Source organism: Postia placenta (assembly GCF_002117355.1).
Source record: "Postia placenta MAD-698-R-SB12 unplaced genomic scaffold POSPLAscaffold_23, whole genome shotgun sequence".
NCBI lineage: Eukaryota > Fungi > Basidiomycota > Agaricomycetes > Polyporales > Adustoporiaceae > Rhodonia > Rhodonia placenta.
In genome coordinates this window covers 451,646-476,952 of record NW_020169854.1, presented here as the reverse complement: position 1 = coordinate 476,952, position 25,307 = coordinate 451,646, and the positions used below count along the sequence as shown (strand labels likewise).

General features: G+C 54.1%; 10 protein-coding genes across 10 annotated transcripts in view; 4 read left to right on the top strand and 6 right to left on the bottom strand.

The window, feature by feature from the left end:
* Nucleotides 1–182: 182 nt before the first annotated feature.
* On the top strand, nucleotides 183–3,593 carry POSPLADRAFT_1050718 (hypothetical protein; the record flags this gene model as incomplete). The annotated part of the gene is made up of 6 exons (XM_024480047.1): nucleotides 183–677; nucleotides 794–1,089; nucleotides 1,126–1,649; nucleotides 1,699–2,040; nucleotides 2,084–3,365; nucleotides 3,419–3,593. The coding sequence occupies 6 exons, from the start codon at nucleotides 183–185 to the stop codon at nucleotides 3,591–3,593; spliced, it is 3,114 nt and encodes a 1,037-aa protein (XP_024333320.1).
* A 1,344-nt stretch (nucleotides 3,594–4,937) lies between these two features.
* POSPLADRAFT_1186679 (hypothetical protein) lies at nucleotides 4,938–6,229 on the bottom strand (the record flags this gene model as incomplete). The annotated part of the gene is made up of 4 exons (XM_024489238.1): nucleotides 5,797–6,229; nucleotides 5,584–5,749; nucleotides 5,164–5,527; nucleotides 4,938–5,111 (listed from the first exon to the last, which is right to left on the bottom strand). Coding segments are annotated over exons 1-4 (981 nt in total), but the record flags the coding sequence as incomplete, so codon positions are not given.
* A 129-nt stretch (nucleotides 6,230–6,358) lies between these two features.
* Nucleotides 6,359–9,291, top strand: POSPLADRAFT_1186675 (hypothetical protein). Its single transcript, XM_024489237.1, has 11 exons — nucleotides 6,359–6,725; nucleotides 6,778–6,858; nucleotides 6,910–7,357; nucleotides 7,419–7,570; nucleotides 7,624–7,697; nucleotides 7,757–7,955; nucleotides 8,005–8,078; nucleotides 8,130–8,301; nucleotides 8,354–8,910; nucleotides 8,962–9,030; nucleotides 9,081–9,291. Exons 1-11 carry the CDS (start codon nucleotides 6,419–6,421, stop codon nucleotides 9,174–9,176), a joined length of 2,229 nt encoding a protein of 742 aa, XP_024333318.1. The 5' UTR covers nucleotides 6,359–6,418; the 3' UTR covers nucleotides 9,177–9,291.
* Nucleotides 9,292–9,509: 218 nt separating this feature from the next.
* Nucleotides 9,510–17,035, top strand: POSPLADRAFT_1050716 (hypothetical protein; the record flags this gene model as incomplete). Its single annotated transcript, XM_024480046.1, has 29 exons — nucleotides 9,510–9,669; nucleotides 9,726–9,954; nucleotides 10,009–10,847; nucleotides 10,897–11,537; nucleotides 11,603–12,013; nucleotides 12,062–12,162; nucleotides 12,218–12,407; nucleotides 12,463–12,539; nucleotides 12,589–12,736; nucleotides 12,789–13,097; nucleotides 13,152–13,351; nucleotides 13,402–13,597; nucleotides 13,648–13,794; nucleotides 13,850–14,278; nucleotides 14,331–14,441; nucleotides 14,495–14,644; nucleotides 14,702–14,795; nucleotides 14,852–14,992; nucleotides 15,046–15,077; nucleotides 15,131–15,224; nucleotides 15,275–15,439; nucleotides 15,493–15,577; nucleotides 15,628–15,763; nucleotides 15,820–15,997; nucleotides 16,058–16,197; nucleotides 16,252–16,434; nucleotides 16,627–16,715; nucleotides 16,770–16,920; nucleotides 16,976–17,035. 29 exons carry the CDS (start codon nucleotides 9,510–9,512, stop codon nucleotides 17,033–17,035), a joined length of 5,886 nt encoding a protein of 1,961 aa, XP_024333317.1.
* A 143-nt stretch (nucleotides 17,036–17,178) lies between these two features.
* Nucleotides 17,179–18,484, bottom strand: POSPLADRAFT_1175235 (hypothetical protein). The gene is made up of 5 exons (XM_024488333.1): nucleotides 18,288–18,484; nucleotides 18,054–18,225; nucleotides 17,882–17,976; nucleotides 17,565–17,823; nucleotides 17,179–17,496 (listed from the first exon to the last, which is right to left on the bottom strand). The coding sequence occupies exons 1-5, from the start codon at nucleotides 18,464–18,466 to the stop codon at nucleotides 17,239–17,241; spliced, it is 963 nt and encodes a 320-aa protein (XP_024333316.1). The 5' UTR covers nucleotides 18,467–18,484; the 3' UTR covers nucleotides 17,179–17,238.
* Nucleotides 18,485–19,000: 516 nt separating this feature from the next.
* On the bottom strand, nucleotides 19,001–19,472 carry POSPLADRAFT_1037496 (hypothetical protein; the record flags this gene model as incomplete). Its single annotated transcript, XM_024477227.1, has 3 exons — nucleotides 19,001–19,140; nucleotides 19,196–19,316; nucleotides 19,368–19,472. The coding sequence occupies 3 exons, from the start codon at nucleotides 19,470–19,472 to the stop codon at nucleotides 19,001–19,003; spliced, it is 366 nt and encodes a 121-aa protein (XP_024333315.1).
* Nucleotides 19,473–19,913: 441 nt separating this feature from the next.
* Nucleotides 19,914–21,030, bottom strand: POSPLADRAFT_1159921 (hypothetical protein; the record flags this gene model as incomplete). The annotated part of the gene is made up of 3 exons (XM_024487479.1): nucleotides 19,914–20,203; nucleotides 20,255–20,390; nucleotides 20,446–21,030. 3 exons carry the CDS (start codon nucleotides 21,028–21,030, stop codon nucleotides 19,914–19,916), a joined length of 1,011 nt encoding a protein of 336 aa, XP_024333314.1.
* An 813-nt stretch (nucleotides 21,031–21,843) lies between these two features.
* On the bottom strand, nucleotides 21,844–22,287 carry POSPLADRAFT_1062666 (hypothetical protein; the record flags this gene model as incomplete). Its single annotated transcript, XM_024481545.1, has 2 exons — nucleotides 21,844–21,930; nucleotides 22,000–22,287. 2 exons carry the CDS (start codon nucleotides 22,285–22,287, stop codon nucleotides 21,844–21,846), a joined length of 375 nt encoding a protein of 124 aa, XP_024333313.1.
* Nucleotides 22,288–22,939: 652 nt separating this feature from the next.
* Nucleotides 22,940–24,494, top strand: POSPLADRAFT_1050713 (hypothetical protein; the record flags this gene model as incomplete). The annotated part of the gene is made up of 5 exons (XM_024480045.1): nucleotides 22,940–22,975; nucleotides 23,032–23,159; nucleotides 23,215–23,336; nucleotides 24,033–24,160; nucleotides 24,225–24,494. The coding sequence occupies 5 exons, from the start codon at nucleotides 22,940–22,942 to the stop codon at nucleotides 24,492–24,494; spliced, it is 684 nt and encodes a 227-aa protein (XP_024333312.1).
* Nucleotides 24,495–24,980: 486 nt separating this feature from the next.
* The window catches only part of POSPLADRAFT_1160158 (hypothetical protein), a gene marked incomplete at both ends in the record, with an annotated part of 792 nt that continues 465 nt past the window's right edge, over nucleotides 24,981–25,307 (bottom strand). Inside the window, one exon of the mRNA XM_024487511.1 lies at nucleotides 24,981–25,263. Within this exon, the coding sequence (XP_024333311.1) occupies nucleotides 24,981–25,263 (283 nt within the window). The remainder of the gene's footprint in view (nucleotides 25,264–25,307) is intronic.

Sequence of the window (25,307 nt, the reverse complement as noted above, 5' to 3'; positions counted from 1 at the left end):
TGCCTGATCGGCTTATGTAAGCCGAAAATGGGGACCGACTGGTGCTCGCGGCCACGTGATCGACGCGTCTTGTTCAACCCTTGCCAACTCTTCTCCTCTTGTCTCCTCTAAGGCCTGGCTCTCTCCGTCCACTCTCTCGATACCTGCACACTGCTGCGACACCCCACACTTATTTTCAGGCGATGTCGAGACGCTCGTCGAATCTCGAGTTCAGCATTCGTGGCGACGAGCTTGAGCAACATCGCATCCAGCTCGAACACAATCTACAGCACACCGACCTATCTCTGCATCTGTCCAATCCTGACGAGGACTACTCCGACGTTGAATACCCCAGACATAACTCAGCTCCATCACCCTCCTTCGCATTTGCCTCCTTCGAACAACGCTCTGGCGACCAGTTCGATCCCCATGAGCAGAGTCAGTATCATGCATGGTCCTTCCAATCCTTCAACCGGGACGAAACAGGCGGCCCATACGGTGGAGAAACACTGTCTACTGCAGCACATCATGCCAGCGCTCTCACTCTTAGCGCTGGCCTTGGTGGGAGAGCTAACCGAAGGGATGTCAGCCTTAGCGGCGCGGAATATGACCCAGATCGTCCTCTTCAGGGTATCATAGCGGGCATTGACAGCCGCTTCAGTGTGCTCGATGTGGACTCCACGAGGTCGAAGAACTTGGTGCGTATCGTCTTCTCAGAGGCTTCGGGTTGTAAGTCGCCGAAAACGACAAACCTCCCAAGCTGTTGGCTACCAGCCGCGTACTCAGTCTAACGCCTGGGATATTGGTATTGTAGACCTCAAATGCCGTTGGCTTTGATCCACTAGTTGTCGATGTCGATGATACCGCCGAGCTTGACAGAGTACTCGAGACTGGCCATGCACGGATACCCCCAAAGATTCGCTCCCCCGCCTCCTCCTTCTCTTCGAGTAGCTCACCTTCTGAGCCTGCCTCTCCTCGTCCTCAGTCACCATCTTTGCGGCCGAGGCTCTCTGACGCGTTGCATGCCGTGTCTTTCTCTCCCAAGCGGCCACGTAGTGCACAAGCACAGTTGCCGCCTCGCCAACGCGCCGATTCTCCATCTGCTCTTCCGTCAGTGACGAGGAGAGTATCAACGCCACCCCTTAGATCATCTTCGCCCAGCTTCTCCAGACACTGCGAGGGGACCACACCCAGGCCAAGCCGCCAGAGCCACAACGTTGCGACTAGTCACGATAACTACCAGCAGTCTCTGTCGTATGTGGATCCAGCTGTCAACGTGCTACCGCCCACTCCGTCGGTTTCGAATGGGTCCAAGTTTTCTAGGATGGCGCGAGATCTGGCGCAGAAAATCGAAACGGAACAGCACTTCGAAGATGGTCGTGGCCGTGGGCGCGATGAGCCTGAGCGCATTGTGGCGCAAAGTACGGTGCGTGATTCTAAGGTGGTCAAGCAGCGCAGGGAGCGAAACCCGTTCCAGGATGTCGCCAACCGTGCTGCAGGCGCTGCTAAGATGAGACAAGCACCTGTCCAGAAACCTCCCCTAAGGACACCGCTAAAGAGCCGAATCCATCTGCCTGACGTGACAGGCCTCACCAGTGCGATCGGCTCGCCCGCTCGAATTGGAATGGAGTTCTACAAGTATGACGGGAAGGATGATAATGAAGGCGAAGGTGATTCATGAACGGCTTCGTGTCCACTTTTGCTGACCTTGTTGCGCAGCACGTCTGTTTGCCACGCTGAACGCGGTGCAGTCAAAGCTGGCCTTCCTCGAGAACGAGAACAGTATCTCTCGCCGCCGTGTCCATGAACTGGAGCTAGAACTAGAGGCCTGTAAGCAGGAGGTAGCCAGAGAGCGTACCAAAGTCCTCGATCGCGAGGAGGTCATTGCCCAGCGTGCTGCAGATGTGATCGGACGCGAGCGCGAGCGACTTGCAGATATCAGTCGACAAGCTAGAGGAAAGGCCAGGGAGCCTCGACGCCGCCCTGACGGCGACTCTTCATACCGTGCGGCGAATGAAAGCCGATACAAGGAGGTTGTGGAGGAGAAAAAAGGCGAGTGCAGTTTCTGCTGAATTGCGTAGTCATATTAAACTCGCCAACGCAGCCCTAGAGGCCCTGATCACGACCCTACGCAACCACCTATCACGTCTCACTACTGAGCTCGCGGAGCATCAGCATCTCTTGGAGGATCTCCGATCACTCCGCGACTCTGATGCCCGCGCGCTGGCTGAGAAGAGCAGGGACGTGGACCAGCTTCGTCAGGAAGTTGAGCGCTTAGCCGGAGAAGTTGAGGTTCTCAGAGGCGTCGTGGAGGAGGGTTTGAAAGAGCGACGTGCAGCCCGCGAACAACTCTCGCGGGAATTGTCACACGATGTCAGTGATGACGAGCGCAGCGGGCGGTCAAGTCCTGTTCAAGACGATAATGCCCATCGCGCGAACACCACTATACACGCAGCAGAGGTGTCGTCTGAGTCGGACGAAGAGGACGATGTTTCGGAAAGCTCTGGACACCGGTCGCCCACTCCGTCGCGCACCCGCGAGAACCTGGCGGATAGGACCACACGGACGGACTACGCAACGCTAGGTTCCTCACAACCACCCGACGAGCCCAGCACGCGCGCCTTCGTCGAACCTGAGGAGCTTGGCCTTATTGCCAATGATGTGCAAGAACGACGCTCGGAGCGATCGGTTTCCCAGTCCTGGTCGTCCGGCTCAAGAGACAGGAGTGTATCCCGGCCGATGTCTAGAGCATCCGCGTTATCTCGTTCCACGTCGTCTGCGCCCTCCATGATGGGTTCAAGGCGTGTAAGTTCACCGTCAGTGTCTAGACGTAGCGACGATGAAGGCGATGGCGACAAGGTCTCAGATGACGAGACTCGCCCTGCGACACCCAACGCACAAATGGCCGCGCCCTCTCGGTCTCGCCCAGCAGCCCCTACGCCTGCCCATGCTCTTCGGGATCAATATCGGAACACACGGCCAGCTCCTGACAACAAGGCCTCGTCGAGCAAGGCGCGCGCTGCAGTTGAGGAAGAAACGCCCTTTCCAAGCATCCGTGGGAAACACATGGAGCGTCTCTTCTTTTCTGCACCGGAACATAACGCGGAGACTTGCACAGTATGCCACCGTCGTCGACGAACTCACCACACTGCTGGTGAGGATGCAGAGCCAATTGCTTTCTGGCTCTCAGGTACGGTCAAAGCGCGGAAGCCCAAAGTCAGGGTGGACGATGAGGACGACGAAGGTTTTGCGGAAGGTCCTGAGGACGACGCTCAGCCGCAGCCATCTGGCAAAGGAAAAGAGCGCGAGAGTGCACGAGTTCCCCAGCAGACAGTCCTTGCACGCGTTATCAGGGAGCTTGAGGATGACTTCGCGCATTACAAAAGGTCAGCATATTGCACCACGCCCATGTTTATTGGCGTACTTATGTCCTATCTAGTATCTACGTGGAGCTGGCCGACCAATACAAGCTCATGGACGCTGTCTCCAACGTCGCGAAGAGAAACATCGTCGCAGGAAATCTGCGTGAAGTCATCGACATTCTTGAGCAAAAGGTGAAGAGAAGCGTATCATACCTACCGCAAATCGTTGTTGACTGTGTTACATTAGGGTGACCAAATTGCGTCATTGTATGACTTGCTCACCTTCCAAGATAAACCAACAAGTCAGTCAGTCGTGCCCGACAAGGCAAGGCGACCACCACCGGTTGATGTCCCACCCCGAGAAGCACGTCGTGGGTCAGGACGGCAGGGCAACGCTGCTGCATCATAGCCTCATTGTACCTGTTGATTTTTAATCTATTAGTGTGATGTTGTCGTTAGCGTTACGTCCCGCCATGCTGAAGAGCTCGCAAACTGCGAGCACATGATGGCAGTGTTCTCTCCATTCTTCTGCCTTACTCTTGTCACGTTGGCATTGCTCTGTTTTCGCTATATATTCTCTTGAACTTTGCCGCTGCCCTCCCTCTCTCGGACATTGTTCTCCAACATCATATACTATGTCGAAATGCAGAACGCTGTGTCGTAGCTACAAGAAGTATATAGACCAATAAGTCAATCATAACGCGTAATGTGTCGTGAGCGGTCGTAACAGTCGTAAGCATGAATGTGTACAGTGGCAGTAGGCGGTTATGCAATTGGACAGGAAGTCGTTCACCTACGTCCTGCCTTCACTTTGACATCCTGCCAAAATGAACGCCATTGCGGGTGCGATGCGTCATTGGCAGTCGGACTTCCCTGAAGTGCGCTTGCGGTTGGTATTGAGGGTGGCCCTGATGGGCTGTATGCGGCTTGCTGTGCGGCGGACACACGCTCAACAGCGTGTATCAGCGAAGGTGTTGCAGGGACGGACGCAAAAGCTGGTGTTGGTGAAGCGTCTGAGGACGCGGCGGGCCAAGGCTGGGAGCGGTCGATGGCTGTCGTCCCGAATCGTAGCTCTACTGTATGCGCTTCTCGCGAAGGTGTCTCTGCCAGCTTAGTAGAATGGCGGCGCATGAAGGACGGGGTCCAAGTCTGAGAGTCCCGTGAAGCCGATTCGTCTATCTTCCCTGACGTGACATCCTCCTCATAATCTGAATAATCTGGTGCGCTGGTCTCGTCGTCAATCTGGAAGTGCGACTTGGCTTGCGAAATCCGTAATTTCTCCTTGTCCACGTCGAGCGTATTTGCGAAGCTGTCCTTGCCTCGTTGATCGAGGTTGGTAAGGGTGACAGACGAGTCGGTCCTACTGACAGTGCGCATGATTGCCGAAGGCTTCTCCTCGCAGTCCTCATCCGAACTAGAGAAGTCGTCGACATGAAGAGGGCTGAACTTGATCGCCTCGCGACCACGCTTAGCCCGGTGACCCTTCGCACGGAACTTGCGCAGGAATTGCGGCGTCTCCGTCGGGAGTGGGATGACGGAGGCGGATGACTGGAAGCCCTGGCTATTCCTGCGCTGTTTCTGCAGGCGAATAGGCGAAGGGATGGATTGCTTGAGGTCAACGTCGACGGGGTAGATTATTTCGGTAGGGAGGTGCGCATCGCCCAGGCCGAAGTGACGAGACCAGAAAGAGGTCAGAGGCGCGAACGTGCCTGCGCGGTCCGCAGAATTTGGCAGACTGGTCGTATATTCGGCGAGATAGTTGTCCCATTTCTGTGGAGAGATTTAGGAGCGCACATCCTGAGGATTGGAGGGCGGCACGCACTTCGTCTGGGTTCTCTCCTAATTTGTATCGGAGAAACCAGTCGCAAGCTGTGCCGGACAGGAGGAGCAGGCAGTACGCCGCACTCAGCCCCTTCTCTGCATTCGTTCCCCAACCCGCGCCGTCGCTAACCCAGAGGCGCTCCCAAACGTTCCCCCAAGCGCTGATTCCGACGAGCAAAGAAATACAGGTTACTACGCCAAAAGCACCTGAAGCAGATGCCCCAATTCGTACAAAGAGGTGTTGATACCGTGCAAGAGGAAGTAGACAGAGCACGGTGCCAACGAGCAAGAAGACGGATACCAGAGCGACGCGAGTGATCAGTGATGGATGAACAATGACACAGATAGCCAGCGCGAGGAGGGTGCTAGACAGTCGGTGATATTGAGCAGTAACTCAGATTACCAGGTCATATGTACTCACTACCCGGAAACACCAGTGAAAAACAAAGCAGCATACTTCCATCTGCCAGCAAGGAGCGTGCAGATAATCGCCGCGAGTACCCAGACGGCTAAGAAAGCTTTGGAACTCAGTTGTGGCGTCCCTCTCTCGTTCGGGACCACGAGAGAGAGGAATGTGACGAAATAGACTAGATGCATTTAGGATCCTGTTGGACCAATCGTGCATGGAGCGCACCTCCGAAGGCGTAACCAGAGGCAAGGCCGCCAAGACCTCCCTCAAGCAAGAGGAACCTCCGCATGAAGATTTGCACGCGATTGGGGGCATGGGAGCGCGTTGATACTGCTGTAGACGTTATCCGAGGTGCGAAGGTGCGAGTCCGGTCGAGTGTGAGGAAAGCGCCAGCAAAGGTAAGTACGAAGGACACCAAGATGAGAGGCAATGAGTACGCCAATCTGTACGGAGTAGATTCAAGGAGGGTCGTGAGGGAATAGTCAGTCGTGTTGAGAGCCATCGTGAGTTTGAATACCACTGCTCAACGACGTCGTGTAGATAAACCTGCGAGCAAAGCCAGTAGAGAAGAGCAAGGTTAGCAGGATAGCACAAACTGACGACGTCCTCGAGCCCGACAGTAGTGGACAGAGCAGCCAAGGCCTGCACGGTGGTCGAGATGAGCGCGAGGAACGACGAGCTCGGAGCTTCACTTGATCGAAGACGCAAGGAAACTGCCGAACTCGCGAACACAGGCGATGATTTTGTCTGCAGTTTCTTGGTTTAGATCTCCTGCTCATGCTTGCTCTCATCCCACAACCAAACCTCGCTATTTTCTTCACAAGTCACCGTGGACTAGTGACCACAAATGGCAAAAATCGCAGCCCTCAAGGGTGTCTCGCGTTCGCACAAGATTTCGGATTCTGGTCCGCATTCGAAGAGACTTAAGAAACGGGAACGTCCATGGGTCGACGTCTCTGACGACGAACTTCATGTGAAACGGGCAAAGAAGGGGACTGGGGATCGATCTAAGAATTTGAATGGTTCACCGAGCAAGCCCTCAGCACTAGAGTCAAAAAAGAAGGCAAAAATAGGCCATCCGAGCAGGCACCTTGCGAATGGCACGAAGCAGGCTTCTATCCAAGAGCAGAGGAGGGAGCTTCCCATCACTTCTGGTTCGTAGTAGTCCACTCAGTAGCTGTTCCACCAACAATATATCTTGTACAGGCAAGGATGCTCTACTCGATGAGATCAGAGACAACGATGTTACGATCCTTATTGGTGAAACTGGCTCGGGAAAAACAACGCGTAAGTATTGAAGGTCTGTTCATTGCTCTGGTACTAACTGTTTTGTTCCAGAGGTTCCCCAATACATTCTGGAGTCAGGAATCTCTGGGAAAGGCATGATCGCCGTCACCCAACCCCGCAAAGTTGCGGCGACATCGCTGGCGACCCGAGTCGCTACTGAACAGAACACTTCTGTCGGGGGTCTGGTCGGGTACTCTGTTCGATTTGACGAGGCAAGCTCAGAAGACACTCGAATCAAATATGTTACGGACGGGATGCTCGTTCGGGAGTTATTGGGAGACACTCTACTCTCGCGATACAGCGTCGTTATTGTCGATGAGGCACATGAGCGGACTCTACGAACTGATCTCCTCCTCACGAATTTAAAGAGCATACAAAAGACTCGCAACGCGCCTGCTGACGCGAAAGGCAAAGGTTCGGTTGCAAAGCTCAATCCTCTTAAAATCGTCATCATGAGCGCAACACTTGATGCGGAGAAGTTCAGCAAGTTCTATGATAAGTGCGTTCGAATATGGAACCACTTTGTTGAAAGGCTAGAGCCTCGACTGATCCCATTGTAGTGCCAAAGTCATATATGTAAAGGGTCGCCAGCATCCCGTCACAATCTATCATACAGCCATCAGTCAGCCGGATTTTGTCGACGCGGCAATGCGAACGTTCTTTCAAATACATACGGATCAACCTCCTGGTGATGTGCTCATTTTCCTGCCAGGTATGTCTAGGACAATTATAAAGCTGTTTGATAGATTTTTCAATTTCGTCCAGGTCAAGAGGACATTGAAAGTTTGGATAAGTCCATCAAGCTGTACGCGGATCGGCTTCCAAAGGATAGCTCTGGTGTAAGCCACCGTAGAATTGCCTGAAGTACCGTGCACTCATACCTCCTTGCAACACATAGATCGTCGTATGCCCCATGTATGCAGCGTTGCCCCCTGGGCAACAAGCGAAGATATTCTCGCCCGCTCCCCAAAACACTCGAAAATGTATCCTTGCGACCAACATTGCGGAAACCTCTATTACAATCCCTGGGATTAAGTATGTCATCGACACAGGTAAATGTAAAGAGAAGCGGTATATTGCACGAGACTCTGGAACGGGTGCGTATGTGCTGAGACGTCTACCACCTTTGCCTTATCCACATCATAGGGTTCGACACGCTCTTAACTAAGGATATTACGAAATCATCTGCGATGCAAAGAGCCGGACGAGCCGGGCGAGAAGTTTGTTTCTAGTTCTGGCCGTCACGAGTGGACACTAATCAGCCTGCTTAGAGCATTGGCTTCTGCTTCCGTTTGTACACGGAGGAGTCTTTCAAGGCATTGCCGGATAGCGCTGAACCGGAGATACGCCGCTGTGCACTTAGCTCCAGCCTGCTGCAACTCAAATGCCTTGGACAGGATTTAGAGCAACTGGACTTCATGGACAAACCGGATTGGGAAGCCAGTATGTCTACAAGCCGAGTCCGCGCGACCTAATGCTTAAGTTCCACGTGCAGTTGCGTCGGCGCTGAAGACTCTGTATCTTCTCGGTGCCATCGATAACCAAAAACACCTCACAAAGCTTGGGCGTGACATGGCTGTCCTTCCTCTAGAGCCGCATCTCGCTCGTGCGGTCGTCGCGTCGCAAGAATGCGGCTGCACGCTCGAAATCATCGACATAGTTTCGGTGTTATCAGCATCATCCAAGCTTTTCTTTGACTCGACAGACGAGCGGGAGGCTGCGGCCGAGGCGCGACGGAAATTCCGGCACTCGAGCGGCGACCACATGACGATCCTGAATGTCGTGAGGTCGTACCAGGAGATCGTAGCCTCGGAGAACAAGAGCGGGCGGAAGGAGTGGTGCAAGAAGCAGTTCCTCAATGATCGGTGCCTCAGTGAGGCGCGGGATATTCGCGATCAGCTGCGAGAGGTCTGCGTGCGCATGGGCGTCGACTGGCGCTCGTCATGCGGTGACGATGAGCAGCCTGTACTGAGGAGCCTTGTGCGAGGCCTTGTGCAACAGGCTGCATTCTTGCAGCCTGATGGATCGTACAAGCAACTCATGGGTCCTTCGGTATGTGTATGCGTGGTGCGTCGGTGTCCGGTATTGATGTTTCCCTTCTAGATTGTCAAAATTCACCCTTCATCGTCGCTGTGTGACAAGAAGGTTCCGGCGATCATTTATGACGAATTGGTGAGTGAGCATTGAGATGCCGAATTATAGTCAGACTGATGGCACCTTAGGTATACACGAGTCACATCTATGCGCGGGGCGTGTCGTCTGTACCCCGCAAGCTTATCGCAGAGGTATCTGTCTTTAAGAACAAAAATATAGGATGAAATATATGCATACATATCCACGTTTGTTCAGTGTTTACTACCTACTTGGCTAGCTTTGGATAATGCGTTGGCTTGTATGCTCTCAGGCGACAGAAAAGATAAATGAGACGAATTTTGTTGACCCGAGTAGGCTCAGTTCACCTGCTACTTGGCTCCAAATCCTGACCTGCCCATTTCGATGACGCGTCACGCTTGGGCGCAAGGATAGTGTGACGTGTGACGAGACTCGAGGCGCGAGCACGAGCGCTCTTAGCGTGATTCGCGACCGCGACTTGCTGTGGCCCTCAAGCGCGTCGGCATCGCGCGTACTGCGACGGCCCTTTTCTTCATATCATGAACAAGAACGACTGGTATCGGCAACAGCCAAATGGGTATCATCAAGAATATTCCTCACCGCAGGTGCCTGCGGGCAGGGTGACCGCGGATTCGGTGCAAGATGCACACGCGCTACTGGCCGTATACCCCTTCGCTTCGGCAACGCCTGCTACACACGGTGCGTTCATGCCTTGCATTTATCCGCATATACTCACCCTTTAATTCATTCTATAGTTGCTAGGCATCTGAGTAACCTCTCCATATCTGCCGCACCGCCTTCGTATATCCAGCAGCACGCATACGGCGGACAGGCGTCCTCTTCACACTCCCCGCATTTTCCCGTATCTTCGGAGTATGCTGCAGAACTCAACCACATGGCGTCACCGTCTATCCCTGCATATGACGGAGGTTATTGGGAGGCCACGAGGAACGACGCTGTCAAGTATTTAGGGGAGCAAGGCTTGTCAGTGTGTTCTGCACCTGAGGTGGTTTACGTGATTTAACGTCATTGATCTAGCGCATACTCTTACTATAACTCATCAAGTCCATGGGATCAGTCATTCTCTCACCCATCGAGTTATCAAAGCATCCCCTTCGCGCATTCCGTCTTCCAACACTCCGCCCCGTCCACTGCATATCCGACCCCTCCGCCCCCGGGCATCAGTACATCATCTTCCTCTCTTGCGCATGCACTAGAGGAGCCTATACCAAAACGCGCAAAGACCATATACAAGCCCGAGGAGTCAAAGCAGTTCTTCAACGACTTCATTGCGAAGAGTAGCGCAGACGCTGCCTCTCAGTCTCTGCTGAAACGGAGCCATCCGACGACTCCCCATCGTCCAAGGCAAGTGCTGAGGGAGGAGGAAAGCCCCGACCCTCTCGCTATTGGTTTCTCTAGCCCGCATACACCCACAAGTATGCAGACGCCACGCAAGCGAAAGACCATACCCTGCGTGGAACTGCCATCCCTGAAGCGTCTACAGCTCGATCAAGTCAGCAAAACCAGCTCGAAGTCGTCGGCTAAATCATCAACGAAACTCGCTCGTACGCCGACGGTGTCAACCGGAAATGTCCTAGGCACGCCCACGGCGAAACGGTTGCTGCCCTATGTGGAAGTACCCTGCTTGCCCCAAGAGTACCTCACTCCGACATCGCGTAAGCGGACTCGCTCGCCGTCTCGCACGCCTGTATTGAACGGCAAGGGGAAGGGGAAAGCCAGGGACATGGATTATGATGGCGATTTGGGAGGATTTGGGTCGAGTGATGACGACGGCCCTAGGAACGGTCACCGACCTATCCCCAACGGCAGCGTCCACTCATCCAGCAAGCGGGCCACCGGCGAGAGGGATGACCGAGGTCTGTTCTCATCCCTTCCGTGTATTCGCATTTCCTGACCTCTAGCTAGCTCCAATCGAGAAGTTCACGACATTGCTGGAAGACATATTCGAGGCAGAAGATTCCTTGCCACCGGATGCTGACGTGCGCGACTTGCCATCGGAGTTCTTCTCGCCGCACACTGTCGAGAGTGCATATCCTCTTCTCCACCCCAACCTTATTCGGAAGCTATCCACCCATATAGGCAAGGTCGCACGCCCGAGCAAGCGTATGCGCCTCTCCTCCCGCGAGGGTAATGCGCATAGTGAGACTCCCCGTCGGAAAGGGAGGATGGCGGAGGTTGACGCAGCAGTGTTGTCGAGAACTCTCAAGATCCTTGAGCGAAGCGTCAAAGCTGGCGAGGACCTCGAGCCATTTGGCGCTGCTGCACCCATTGTCCCGAAGAAACCACCGAGCAGCCCAAGGAAGAAGTCCACCAAGAAGGGACAGACCGGTGAGGACAGGCGCTCGAAAACTCCTAAGTCCCTCAACGATGAGCCTGGCTCTGGAGATGAAGGCCTCTCTGTCGGTGTCGATGACGACTCGGCTTCGCAGGCTGTGACAGAGACGGACCTAGAGAAGTTGTCCAATACCCTGGATGTGGCGAGAGATAGCCTTTTGGCGGCAGATTGTTGCATCGGACTACTCAGTAGTGATCGACTTACGAAACAGGCGAGTTATGGGTGCTGTATGCGCAATTACCATTCGATCTTTGACACCTTTCCCTTTGTCCACAGTTGTACTCGGAAGAGCTGATCACAACGTGCCTCAGCACTGTCAAAAATCAGCTAGCAAAGATTGTCTATCCCTTCGTGGAGGCATCTACTGATAGTAATCATCAGCCACCCCTGCTGCGACACGTCGTACAGCCATCTTCCCGCGATGGCAGTCATCGACGCCAATTGGCAGAGATATTCCAGGCTATTTCTTCAGTCGTCCCTCGCATTAACGACCTAGTATCTGCTGAGACGATGGCCATGTCCGAATCCATCATCATACAGGCCGTCTACATTGCCATAGGGCCGTTCTTTGTGACGGAGGGCAGTGAAAGCGAAGGTAAGGGTAAGAAGGACCTTGCTGTGTTACACACATTGGGCAATAGCGCCATGAGAGGTCTAAGGCTGGATGCGCTAGCATTGATGCGAAGTGTAAGTTAATATCAAGAACGGCAACATTTCGTTGCTCACGTGTTCCAGATCTTCGCCAACCATGAAGAACAACGCAGCTGGATCATTGAAGAAATCCTCTCATCTCTCATCAAGCTTTCAGACACCAAGCAGAAGGCCGGCCAATTTCGGTTCGCTTATTGATGGTCCGCGAGATGCGAGTTTGCATTGACTTGACCTATGTAGATTGCGCGATGGTCGCTCTATTCGTACTGTGTCCGCCTTGCTCCTACAGCTCGTACAGACGTCTGCACACGACGTGCGTGTGGAAGCCCGCGCCCTCCAGAGTGCGCGCGAGCAAGTGCTCGCCATGCGTCGACAAGAGTCATCGGGTGATCTGCGCCAAGGCCCCTTCCTTGATGAGAAGGACATGGAGGTGAGTACTGACTGACGAGAACCAGACAGAGTAGTCCTAAGGTCCCGCATTGCAGGAAATCCGCCTGTACACGTCTGGTCTGGACTCTGCAACCAAAGCAGCTAAGACAATCATTGCCTTCCTAACCCAGCGGTCAGTCACGTCTCGTTGCTCTGTTGCAGGAATCTGATTGCCGATTAAGGTCGGGGAAGAGCAAGGTTACTAAGAACTCGAATGAAGCTGAATACAGGACTATATTTGACAATCTCATCTCCGACCTGTTGGCAGTGCTCTTTTGGCCTGAGTGGCCAGCGGCTAGTCTTCTCCTGAGCATCATTTGCAAGTTCATGGTCAGTGGTAAATGCATATCCTCTCAACCATAACCCGCCAACAGAAGCCTAGGTATCTTCCTTAGATGACGTGAAGACGACGAACCAAAATGATAACAATGCCATCAAGACTATTGCTCTCGATCACCTAGGGGTCATAGCAGCTCACTTGCGGTCGACGCTGCTCAAGTTCCGCGACGAGAAAGCCCTCAAACCTTTGGACGAGGTACTGCTTTTCAGTCTGCGTCTCGCGCTGAAAACTAATTCCCGTTCTCAGATCTTGTCATCTGTTAACACGAAGCAATTGCAACGGTTGGCTTGTGCTCACCAGGATCTTGGTTCACACCTCACTAAGCGCGCATCAGAGGACCAAGCATATGATGTACGTTCCTTTGGATACTCAGATGGATGCTGTCATTAATATGCATCTAACCAGAGTGCGCGTGAATTGACGGCTGTTTTGTGGGGACAAGAGCTAGCATTCACCCTGCAACAATGTAGTGCCATGATCACGGATACAGGCGAAGATCTCGATCCCCTGGTTGATCGAAGCAAAATCCTTGCGTTCGGTTACAAGGTCAAGGAGGCTCTTCGACGGATCTGGGATGGCTCCACCAATGATGTGTTCGACGTCGGGTACGTATCAAACTGTATCGCGGTTTCTTCCCTCTCAATTGTTTTTGCAGAGGTACACATGACGAGGTGGCTCACACCCACCGCTTATCTGAAGAGATTGGGACCATTCAGACTTTCAAGAATTCCTTCACACCGATTCTGAATGTAGTCTTGCAAGCTTTAGATGCTCCTCCTGTGTTCATGCGTACAAAGGCGCTCAAAGCATTGGGGCAGATTGTTACTAGCGATCCTAGCATTCTCTCTACGGTAGGTCTCCAATATGACGTCCGTGTACGCACACTCATCGAAGCGGGCAGCCAAATGTGAGGAGGGCAATCGAAAGCCATCTGCTAGACAGTTCTTCTGCTGTCCGTGACGCAGCGGTCGAATTGATCGGCAAGTACATGATCGACTCGCCAGAGTTTGCTGCCGACTACTTCTCGAAGATCGCGGATCGTATAGCGGTCAGTCACGACTTCCATGTGCCGTATTCACAGCCGCTGACAGATCGCATTATAGGACACTGGTCTTGGTGTCCGGAAGCGTGTCATCAAGCTGCTGAAGTCGTATTATCTCGTGTCGGATGACAGGGGTCGTCGTATCGAGATATGCACCCGCATTGTCCTGCGCATGCTCGACGAAGATGATACTGTGAAAGACCTGGCCATCAAAACAATGGAGGAACTCTGGTTCCAGGGACCAGGGTTCACACAGAGAGGAAAGAGCCTCGCTGTCGCTGACGACAAGTCACAGCTACTTTCGAAGGTATCTGTCATCATGGGTGTCTCTAGTCACTTCAAAGATCGACATTCGCCACTGGAGGACCTGCTTCATCAGATGATGGTCGACAAAGGGGGTGCTGAAATGACATCTTTGCACACTCGGTATTCAGAGATCTGTGAGGCTTTGATTGATGGCTTAGTTGATGCCTCCGATCTCCCTGGCTTTGTAAGCTGTCCTGCCACGCAAGACATATCTGGCGTTGCTGACTGTCTGACAGACAGTTGTCAACTGTGTGCGGACAATTCATCTATTCGCCTCAGCTTATCCAGCTGTGCTTTCCGGTGCCAATGCTTCGACCCTTCTTCCGTACCTCAAAAACGCAGCCACAGTATGGACATCGTTGACCAATAGTCATTTCCCCAGACTCATCCTAGCTTGCAGCCCGAGGAACAGTCCACCTCTGACTACCTGCTCCGTATTTTCCGGGCGTCGATCCCACACATGCCGAAGACAGCTGCGAAATTTGGCCAAGAATTGCAGCTAGCTTTACAGCCGATGATCATCAAACCATCTGCCTCAGCTGGACTGCTGGTATGTTTCCTCCTTACGTCGTTGTGAGCCCTTGTTTAACACTTACACTGGATGCAGGGCCTGCAGGAAACCGTTGCATGCATGTGTGCAATTGTGCTTCACATAACTCACGACTTCGGCCGGCTGGTGGCGCTGTTGAAATCATGCAATGGTGTGTAAGGATCCACCGCAAATGACCCTTCCTCTGACTAAATCGTAACATATCAGCGCGTTTGCAACAGGCGATCAGGAGACCGCCCTCACAAGTCATGACAACATCTGAGCAACGGGCGCTCTCGATCCTCCTGTTCATTGTCTCATTGCTGTGCGAACACTGTCCGTTCGATCAAATACGAGCTGAGAATGAACGTACGTCGTGTTCACGCCCAAGATAGGTTGTGATGCGCTGATATTCTGTGTAGAGCTGCGACACGAGATCGAGAGTGTTACTAAGGCTGGTCTTTCGTACCACGTCTATGTCTCCTTGTAGACTAATGTTTGGTGTAGGGCTCGGTGATCGAACATGTCTATCAGAGTCTTCTAGAGCTCTATGACAAATATCGAGATGTGGGTCTTAGGGGCCGCATACTGCAATGCATGGGTAAGCGCGGGCCGCGACGGTGTCAACTGCTGTCTCATAGTTTCGTGCAGGATTCCTGTTCCGTGCGCAGCCTGCCCTCATGACGGTCGACGCATCGGCGAGCATCATGGACGCTATATTTGCTTCTCCGGATGAGGATGCACGAGGTCGCCTCCTGAGGATCGTGCAAGACTTCCTTGTCTCTGAAGCATCTAAGCATGCAGAGAAAGAGAAAGGTAATTAATTTGAGATTTTCAACAGTTGGATACATGCCTGAGGGATGCATTAGCCAATTCGAGGTCCAAGTCTTCAAGTGGCAAGGAGGTCAATATGGAGGAGCTAGTCGGTAATACTGACGGGTTCGCCGACTCAGGGTAAGCAAAATCTTTCTTTTTCGACAGTTCAGCCCTGACGATCACGACAGAGTCAGTTCTGCTGTAGTCCAGCGATATCTAGTACCCATCCTAGAAGCAGCGCTCTCGCATAACGCTCAGATACAAACCGCTGCCGTTGATATTCTCAGCTTCACCATCAAGCAGGGACTTGCACACCCGCTTCAGGTTAGTACTTCAGCTTGTCATTGCTGATACTAGTTGCCATAATAAACCATTCTTAGTCGTTCCCCGTTATTGTTGCGCTGGAAACCAGCCCGAACACTTCTTTTAGTGCACGGGCTAGTGCATTGCATACAATCTTGCATAGCAAGCATACATCACTTCTCAATGCTCGCTACGTGGTGAGTGCGAGGGCATCGTTTGATTATCAGAAGAAACTGGCACCGGGGCAAGTATATGGTGAGTCTCCGAGCCATTTGTGATGACTACACAGGAGTAATGCTGTTCGACCTATTGTAGGATATCGAATGACTTCAGGGCCTACTGCGCTCCTACATAGATGGTATTCCCTCGTGCGGGAGAAACGGGCGACCAGGCAAGATTTCCTCAAGGCACTAGTCAAGGTATTCGACATTGAGCTGCAAGCTAAATCATCCCAGGTATTATTACAGTCATCTTGATGAGAGTTCCTTCGGTTGATATACCACCACCAGGACGACGTAGAGTTCGTGCGATATATGGCAGAAAACTTCGCTGCGTTTGAGTACAAGACGCAGGAGGAGGTCCTCACAGTGCTCAAATATCTGACCGGCGTCCTCTCGACGACCGGCATGCAGCTGGTGGAAAACCTTTCCCCGTCTCATCTACTCTCACAGCTTCACGCGCCAATGCAACCTGTATCCTTCACAGGCGACACAACACACCAGCCTATGGTGAGACCCGGCCGTGTCTACGTTCACGTCCATTTTCTCACCAAGTATTAGGAGGGTGTCATAGCAACAAGCGTACCATATTCATCATCTGGTGTGTATCACGTACATGGAACACATAGGCCTCGCTGATTGAACACTGTAGTATCCTTTGATGAGAGACTCCCTCTAATGCGGACGTCGATCATTGTTGCGATGATCATGTTGCTGAAGGCGTACCTAAAGATGTTGTACGGCATCTCTGAAGAGTATGTGAACAGTGGAGTTTTTTCAGCGAAAAAGACCGCTGACTGCGGTCACAGTAAATGTGCCAAGTGGGTAGTGGGGAAGAAGAGTGCCATAGGTGACAGGCCCGCTGCGCGGCGCCATGAGCGACCGCTACTTTGGGAACGATTATCGTTCGCCACAGCGCCGTTGCTGACCAACGAGGATTGCGACGTGCAGCGCACGAAGGTGAGCACGGTAGCGTCTAGAGCTCTCATTTCTCTCACTCATAATGAACCTATAGTTCCTCGAGATCTGGAACGAGGATGGACTGACAGCCGAACCCGAAGACGATTTCGCATGATAAATAAATGGACTAACTGTTTCTGATCGTTGTTGCTATCGTTGTTTCTTTGGTGTGTTACTGTGACTGACGTGCAAGCTGTTGTGCTACAATATCCTTATTGCTTCTTGTTCGTTCTTGATCCAAATCCAACATTAAATAATGGCTCGATCATAATGTACGCATTTCTGTCGAATACCATACAAATAGCATAACCCAGCCCTCTACTGGTTTGAAGCGGGTTCCGCAAGCATGGGCGGCCTCTTAACCTGGCCATCCTCGAAGATATGAGGCCCCTTGGGCATCTCACCGATGAGCTGCTTGGCGTCATCATCAAGCGCAGGCTCGTCCTCGAACTTCCATTCGAGCTCGCCGCCGTATGGCCTTGGGAGGTTCTTCGCGTCGACGAGAGTGCGAAGCGTGGGACCTGGGTCCTTGCCAAGGACATGGACCTTGCGCTGAGTGCCCTCATCGAACCAGCCCTATGAGCGACGCATCGGCTTCAGCATCGTGTTCGGGATGCACATTGCACGTCAGGAGCGAGGCATACCTTGACCCAGCCCCAGACGGTCGGGAAGAACGATGGCGAGTTGACGACCGCGATCGTATGCAGCGTCTCGGGGTAATTGGCCGTCGCTAGTCCGGAGGCCTCCTGGAGATGCCCACGGAGTCCCCAAAGTGTGCCCAGCGAGACATCCCCAAGGTCAATGATCGTCGTCACAGAAGAGATGGGTGTCGACGCATTAGGATGCGGGAGCGCGGAGCACATGTTGAGCACGAAGCGCGTCATGGTTTCGTATAGCGCGACACTTCGGGGGCGCACGGTGAGGGGACCGGGGGAGCGGGCACGACGGGCGAGGCACTCACATGCGCTGGTAGCGGCGCTCGGGCGGGACGGCCTCGAGCTCACGCTTGAGGGGTCCGATGGACGCGAGGCGGTAGACGTAGAGCGGGCGGCCTGTCTGGCGGCGGCGCGCGAGGTCTGCACACGCTCACACGAGGCGGCGAGTGCGGGACGCGCGCCGGGGGGCGGACTCACCTTGTCGCGGCGGCCGGTCCAGCGGGGGTAGAAGCGCCGCGCGTCCTCGAACTCGACGGGGTCGAAGGACGCGTAGAGGGCATTGACGGCGTGGCGGGTGCGCCAGGCCTCGGCGTCCTGGAATTGCTTCAGGGCCTTGTTCGGGTCGAAGCGACGCGCGCGGAGAAAGCGGCTGCAGGGATGTCGTTCGTCGGCTGGGTTTCATAGCAAATTAACGTGACGCAGCGGGCTTACAGGAGGGTGGGCTCATCATGGGATGCAGGTTTGGGGCCGTTGTCGGTGTGAGCGGAGGGGGTGTAGAGGTTGGCGGCGTGGAGTATACTCTTGAAGACGTTGAAGGCTTGCTGCTGGTCGGCGGAGAGATGGCCGAGATGGCCTGCGAGCTCGTCGTGCGCGATGGGCTGGGAGGACATGGTTGTACAACCTCACCCAGTAGACGCTCATCGATCACGATCGGACCAACAATTACATATGCAAGTTCTTGTGTTGACTTGTGTACGCGGAGCATGGATCTACTCCGGTCAGTAAAGTAGATGCGCTACGCCCTGCCCGCACTCGTCCATTCGCCGTCCCAGTATCGATGCTGGTGTCGATTACTCGCCTGGCACAATACTCAAATAGGGATGCTGGATCGCGCAGCCCCGCAACCGAGAAACCTCTACATCCACAGTGCCTCGTTGCGGCTGACGAACATTTGACTAGTAAACAGCGGACAGGAACAGAAGCACTGTTTTATAGTTATAGTGGAAACGAGCCGTAGAACTCTCGGCAAGTCAACAGGTTATCTCGAGTGTAGCGAATACGACCGCGGTTCGATCAACAGAAAACACCATATAGTACCGATTTATGATGAATCTGCTCGAGCGTATTCAGATCAGGTTCGCTACTGAAACTGGACGGGTGCGATCGACATAACCAGTATTGCGGCACGCATCATGCGCATGCACTCAGTCTTGTGCCGTTACTGAATGAACTTGAAGGGACAACTTTGGGATGGGCGCATCAAGGTCGAACATCATGATCACAAACTGGCCGCTCGTGGTGAGATGGTTCCCCTTCAACGCGAAAGAGGGAAACGGGGCAACCGCTTGCGGCGTGAAAAATAAGCAACGGATCATGGTTTGTAGAATCCTCATCCTTACCTGCGACAGACAGCTGTGTCCCGGGAGTCTCTAGGACCGTTCCGTTCGATCCGTCGTGGGCAGGAAAGTTGACTTGCAGTAAGACACTAGGATCAAACGTGATATGTGCGTCTGCAGGTATCTATCTCCTTTGTATGACCTTCGCAGTGGGCGGGAGAAATGTATAGCTTACTTGGGCATCATTGAATGCTACCTTTACTTCCTTCAAGTCGCTCTGTCCATTGATGGCAGGAGAAGCACAGAGCACCAAAACACACAAGGAGTTGGCGAGGCGCATTTGGTGTGATTCCGTTTTGTTCGCTTCTGCTGGCGATGCTTATATACCCGCTTTTCGACATGCTGCACCTAGGCACTGAAGCTGCGCATGCCGGCATATTGTCTTCCGACTAAGGCATAGTCACTGACACCCTCGGTTCGTGTATTTGATGTGGGACTTGTCATGCATGGAAAAACACTTGTCTGCTAGCCGTTGTTCTCCATACCCGCGTCCGTCGGATCCCAACAACCGAGGATCCAATCAATATCGATCATGATATTTGATTTCGATCATCTCGGACTACTGCCGGACCAGGAATACACAACTGTCACACGCATCCTCATCTCCGAACTTAAGGATGAAAGCAGGTTCTCAGTTCACTCATGTACAAACAGAATTGCACGCATGCAGCCAATGGCTATCTTCTTCTCATTCATCTACACGACTAACCCAGTGACTGTTTCAGAACCCAAGACTCTTTCCCGTGTCAACTAGCGACTGCTCCAAACCGATCCAGCCACCCAACGCCTCCGTCGCCACCGTGTTCTCGATCTTCTGCTTAGTAGGCTCGCCAGGCTCGCCGACGAGATCGGGTGCAACGTTGGCATCTGGGAAGTTCTTACGCAGGATAGCGAGGATCTGGTTCCACCCGGTCGGTTCTGCCACGCCCCATATGCGCTTGCCGCTGAGCGAGGGGTTGGTGAGCGCGGCGACGTGGAGGCGGCCGTCATCGCGAACGTCGATGAACCATTCTGAGTGCATTCTTGATCAGCTGTCCATAGACGGTGTGTATGAATACTCACGAGGTCCGACGGATTCTGCGAACTCATTATGGCCTTTCAAGAAGGATTGGATCCAGAAACCGGTTGAACGAGCGCCACCGTAGAGAACAGGTCCGAAGTTTGCATTCGGAAGAATTGTCACAATATCGAAAGGAGGCTGTGATAACACAATATAGGCGGGCGCGATGGAGAGAAATGAGTAGAGTGCGTACCTTGTTCTCCTCCATCCATTTCCACGCTGCCTTCTCAGACAGGATCTTTGTGGCTGCGTAGCGTATCCAGGCCCATTCAGGCTTCGCCTTGTCCTCTGCTGTGGCGTTCTCCCAGGCCTGAAGGGCACCGTCGTTCCAATTCTTATCCGTTACCGGCTCTGGGAAGAGGGCCGGTGGCTGGTAGCTCGCAATAGAGCTAGAGGTGAACACAATACGCTTTATAGATGGTTCATTTGCAGCGGCTTGAAGCAGTGCGACAGCTGCCTTGACCGCATGATGCGGCATGTCGTCCGAGGTGTCGAGGATGTCGCCCGGCAAGGCGACATGGGCGACGCCGTCCACACCCTTGATTGCGTTTGCTAGCTGTGTACCACTGGTGATGTCGTCTACGATGATGAACTCGAGCTTGGTGGTGTCGACGCCTTGTTTCGCATACGCGTTCCTGAGTTCTTCAGCACGTTTGAGGTCGCGCACGGTACCGCGTACGCGATGTCCGGCCTGGAGTGCTGCGAGCCCAACGTGGCTCGCGATGTAGCCTGTGATGCCGGTGACGACAATGAGCGATTGGGGCGGTATGCTAGGCATGATGAAGTATTCCAAGTTGGTGTGAAAGACGTAGCGTTCTTGTTATTCTTTTCACTCCCAACCATTGTTGTATATATAGGTGCCCGCGGCTTGCAAGAGGACTTGCTTAATAAGAAGCTTTGATAAGGGATCGGCATACACATACACGTCGCCGATCGGGCTTGCGAATGGGGCCTGGAAACATGGCGTCATGAGTTCTCGTACGATGGCGCCTTGCTGCTGGATCTCACATACTGTAGATTACTAACGATTTTTTGCAAAACTGATCGATTTTGCAAAACACCATGATCTCGTCTTCCGCTTCAAAGATTTTACATTGTCAACCTGTGAGGCCGATCGAGGATATATATATTTGTTGTGGAATGGGAGCCTTGGGATGGTTCATATGGCCTTCTGCAAATTAATGATAAGACAGATCTACGAGAAACGCAAGAACGCACTCCACACTCTGCAACTTCTGCCGCGGCGGAGTTTGAACTTGCCGCGGCATGACAAAGTTTGCAGAACCACTGCAATTTGGTCGCTTCTAGCCGGCATTCCTCTAAGTCGCATTCCGTTATGGATTACCTTGAAACTTGGTACACAAGATGCCAGGCTCATTGGGAATGATGCCCAGGTGGTAGAACAGTAAATGTTTCACCCGTTTGAGCAGATCGGCTCAGGCGTCAAAGTGTTTTGCAAAACGCCATAATGCGTTGGCCGCGCAGAGAAGGCTTACAGCGAAGAAATGGAACTTGGCATCGTCACGGAAATCGGTGTATCATTTCGGAGAACGGCCATTGAGGACGGGCAGCCAATAGTGATTCGGAGCACTTACGCGGAGGTACTGTCTTGGTAAGCGTTGCCTTTGCCAAGGCCGAAGTTCGCGTTCGGCAGGATGGTAGCGTCATCGAATTCAGCCTGCGGCGAGCGATTTGCAAGCAATGGTCAGTCTCATAACTCCGGCCGATAGGCAGGAGGATCCCTGACTGTTACGGAGCTAGACGTGAACCCGACGCGCTTTAGAGACGGCGTTTTAGCTGCGGTGCGGACGACGGCCTCTACAGATGCAATCGCCTTACACACAATACTGTTGTCCTCGCCGAAAGCGTCCGCCGGAAGGGAAACGTGCGCATTGTCGTCGACGCCCTGGAACGCAGTTGAAATTGCGTCTCGCTGGTCATTCTGTCGACGACCGCGAACTCGGGCTTGCTGGTGTCGACGTAAAGCTTGGCCCGTCGAGTAAGATAGCAGATTGTTCTCCATCCCTACAAACATTGGCCACGACATACATATGGGCTTCTGTAAGCCTCGAAGCAGCCGGCGGAATGACATCTATCGTGCGGCTTTGGGATGCTGGGACGCTGTCGTTTTCTCCCAGCTTAGCCTACGACATTGCAATGCAATGCGAAGATAGCTGAAAGGCTTACCGATTCAACGGCTCGTTGTTTGTGTGTCCTACCGACTGGGATTATATGTCACACAATTTGAATGGGGCAATATTTGGACAAGGGCCCAGCCTAGCAGGACCTATATCGACAACCTTGAGTGAGATGCGTCTGCCTTACAAGTCGTCGCTGGAGACTGCTTGTAACCCGGCAGAGTATACTGTACCATTGCCGCATGACAAATTTCGAGTTGTCCTTAGACTGATGTGGACCATCCTAAATTCCTGAACAGAGAATATGATGATCCAGATAAATACACATCCCGGGGAGTATCCAGCAGGGAAGCCTTAAAAAGACGGCTGTGCTTCAAGTATGTATCATGAGCCAAGGCGCGTCTGAGAGATCAATTATCATGGGCACTGTCCACGTGATCGCGAGGCTTATTCGTCGACATTCTGTCCTTGAGTGCTCTCCGTTGACCATCTTGTTATCAGGGCTAACGCGTATAACGACCCCACAATTATACTACAGCCTGCTTCCAAATGTCGGCTACCAGAGCTCAATCTGAAAAGGACAAGGTATACATCTGGCCCACTGATTCATCCTTGCGCCATTTGATCCATTGCGTTTGCAGGGCAATGCTGCCTTTAAGGCAGGTGATTACCCCACTGCTATAGGACACTACTCCGCTGCCGTTGTGGCGGACCCTCAAAGCCCAACGTACCCGCTCAACCGCGCGGCCGCGTACCTCAAACTAGGCAAGTGCGTGCTACCGCTGCGAAGCTCCGAAGGTCTCGAGCTGACTCCCCCGGCGCAGAAATGAGGATGCAGAAAGAGACTGCACGACTGTCCTGCGCCTCGACGCGAAGAACGTCAAGGCGATGTTCCGCCGCGGACAAGCACGGGTGGCGCTGGAGCGGTTGAAAGAAGCGCGAGATGGTGCGTGCACTGGCCGTTGCTGCTCGCGCGTCGCTGATCACTCGTGTCAGACTTCCAAAAGGCTCTAGTGCTTGAGCCGTCGAACGATGCGGTGAAGCAAGAGCTCAAGAAGGCAGAGGACGCGCTAAAGGCGCATAGCAAGCCCCGTGCGGTGCGTATGAACCTCTTACGCGCAAAGATGTTGGCTGACGCCCTCGCAGAAGCACCCAGTAGACGTCAGTGCGGCCCCCGCGATATCCGGCAAACCAAAGCCACAACGCAGGCGCATCCCAATCGAGATCATCGAGTCGCCCGCGACTGCATCGACATCCACGAAAACAGCAACCGGCGCGTCAAACAGCGGTGGTGACTTCATGACTCCCCTGTCATCTCGCCCGCTCTCGTCGACGCCCTCTCCGGCGGCGTCCACTCCATCGGTACCGGCGTCGAGTCCACAGCCGAAGCCGGCCCCGCACTCCTTTCAGGAAGCAAAGGAAGCAAAGGAAGCGCGGTCGAGCAGCAGGCCAGGCGGCGGGATCTTCAGGTCGAATGGACAGCACACCCTCTTTGGCGAGAAGAGCGCGTCGGAGACCCCACCAGCTGCACCCACGTCCACACCCGTGTCTACACCCACACCCATACCCGTATCTGCACCCACATCCACGCCCGTATCTGTGCCCGCTGCCGACGGAGTGTCTGCGGCAGGTCCGTCAACAGGACCAGCAAACGGGTATCCGCTCACGACCGACGCGCCCGAGAAGGCGAAGGCCCCGATCACGCTGTTCGCGTTCACGAAGCAATGGGAGAAAACGCGCTCTTCGGAGGAGCGCTGGCGTCTGCTCAATGTGCGTGCATGCTCCCGTTTGTGTGCTAGCGACTTGCCGTATGCTCACGTTCACGTTCACACAGGCGGTGCCGCCGGCGGCGCTGCCGGCGCTGTTCCAGGCGTCCCTCGACGCGGCCCTGCTCGCGGGGGTGCTGTCCACGCTGCGCGACGCCCTGCGTGCAGCGCCCGAGGAAGAGATGCAGGCGCGAGTGCGGGCGTACATGCAGGCGCTCCCGCGCGTGCCGCGCTTCGGGACGGTGGTTCTATTCATGAGCGACGCGGAGCGCGGCGTGGCAAGGGATGTGTGGGAGTTGCTGGGCGGGGGCGACGAGCGCGCGTGGGGGCGAGGCTGAGGTTGTGGGATGCGGCCGACGGTCATCAAGCTTTCAGGGTTTGTTTTCCGCTTCTCCTGATCGTGATGGATCGAGGGCTGCCGGGTCCTTGGGCTGACGTGTCCGCGCTGATGCACACGCAGAGCGGGTGCAATGTCTCATAGGTTTATACGCGATCGTCGGTCGGGCGTGCTTACTCCCACACCGTCTCCGGGGAGATGGCCAAGGCACGCCGGGATGTAGATCGGGTGGCAGGCAGACGTTGTGCAGAGTGAGACTTACGGCAGCGCGGGTGCTGTAGCGCGTAGCGGAAGCGAGGCTCGAGTATATATAATTTAGAGCGGGGTCCGCTTGCAACACATCAGCGCGTAACGTACAACGTGCACTGGGCACTCTTGCTGCTTCTCTCGACCGGCAGGTGGATACTCTACCGTCTCGTGTGTCGCCTCTGCGCACTGCATCGGCGAGCCGCTCCCTGTACCACAGGCGGGCATAGCGCGGCGCGGCCTACGCGTCCTCGTCGTCCTCGCCGGGCACGGAGTTCTCCGCATACCACTTCTTCAGCCATGCCTCTGCGACCACGTAGTCTTTCTTTACTCTCGCGAGCAGCGCGCCGATCCGCTCGAGCGCGACGTCCTCGGTGAGGTCGGTGCCGGACTCCTCGTCGCGCAGCTGGCCGTAATGCTGGATCTGCTCGCAGGTCGCCTGGACCTTGGCGACGCCCAGCGCGGCGGACGAGCCCTTGAGGAAGTGGCCGAGCGACGACAGCTTCGCGAGGTCCTTCTTTGTGCTGGGCGGGCGGGCGGTTAGTCGCGCGACGAGCGCAGGCAGGCA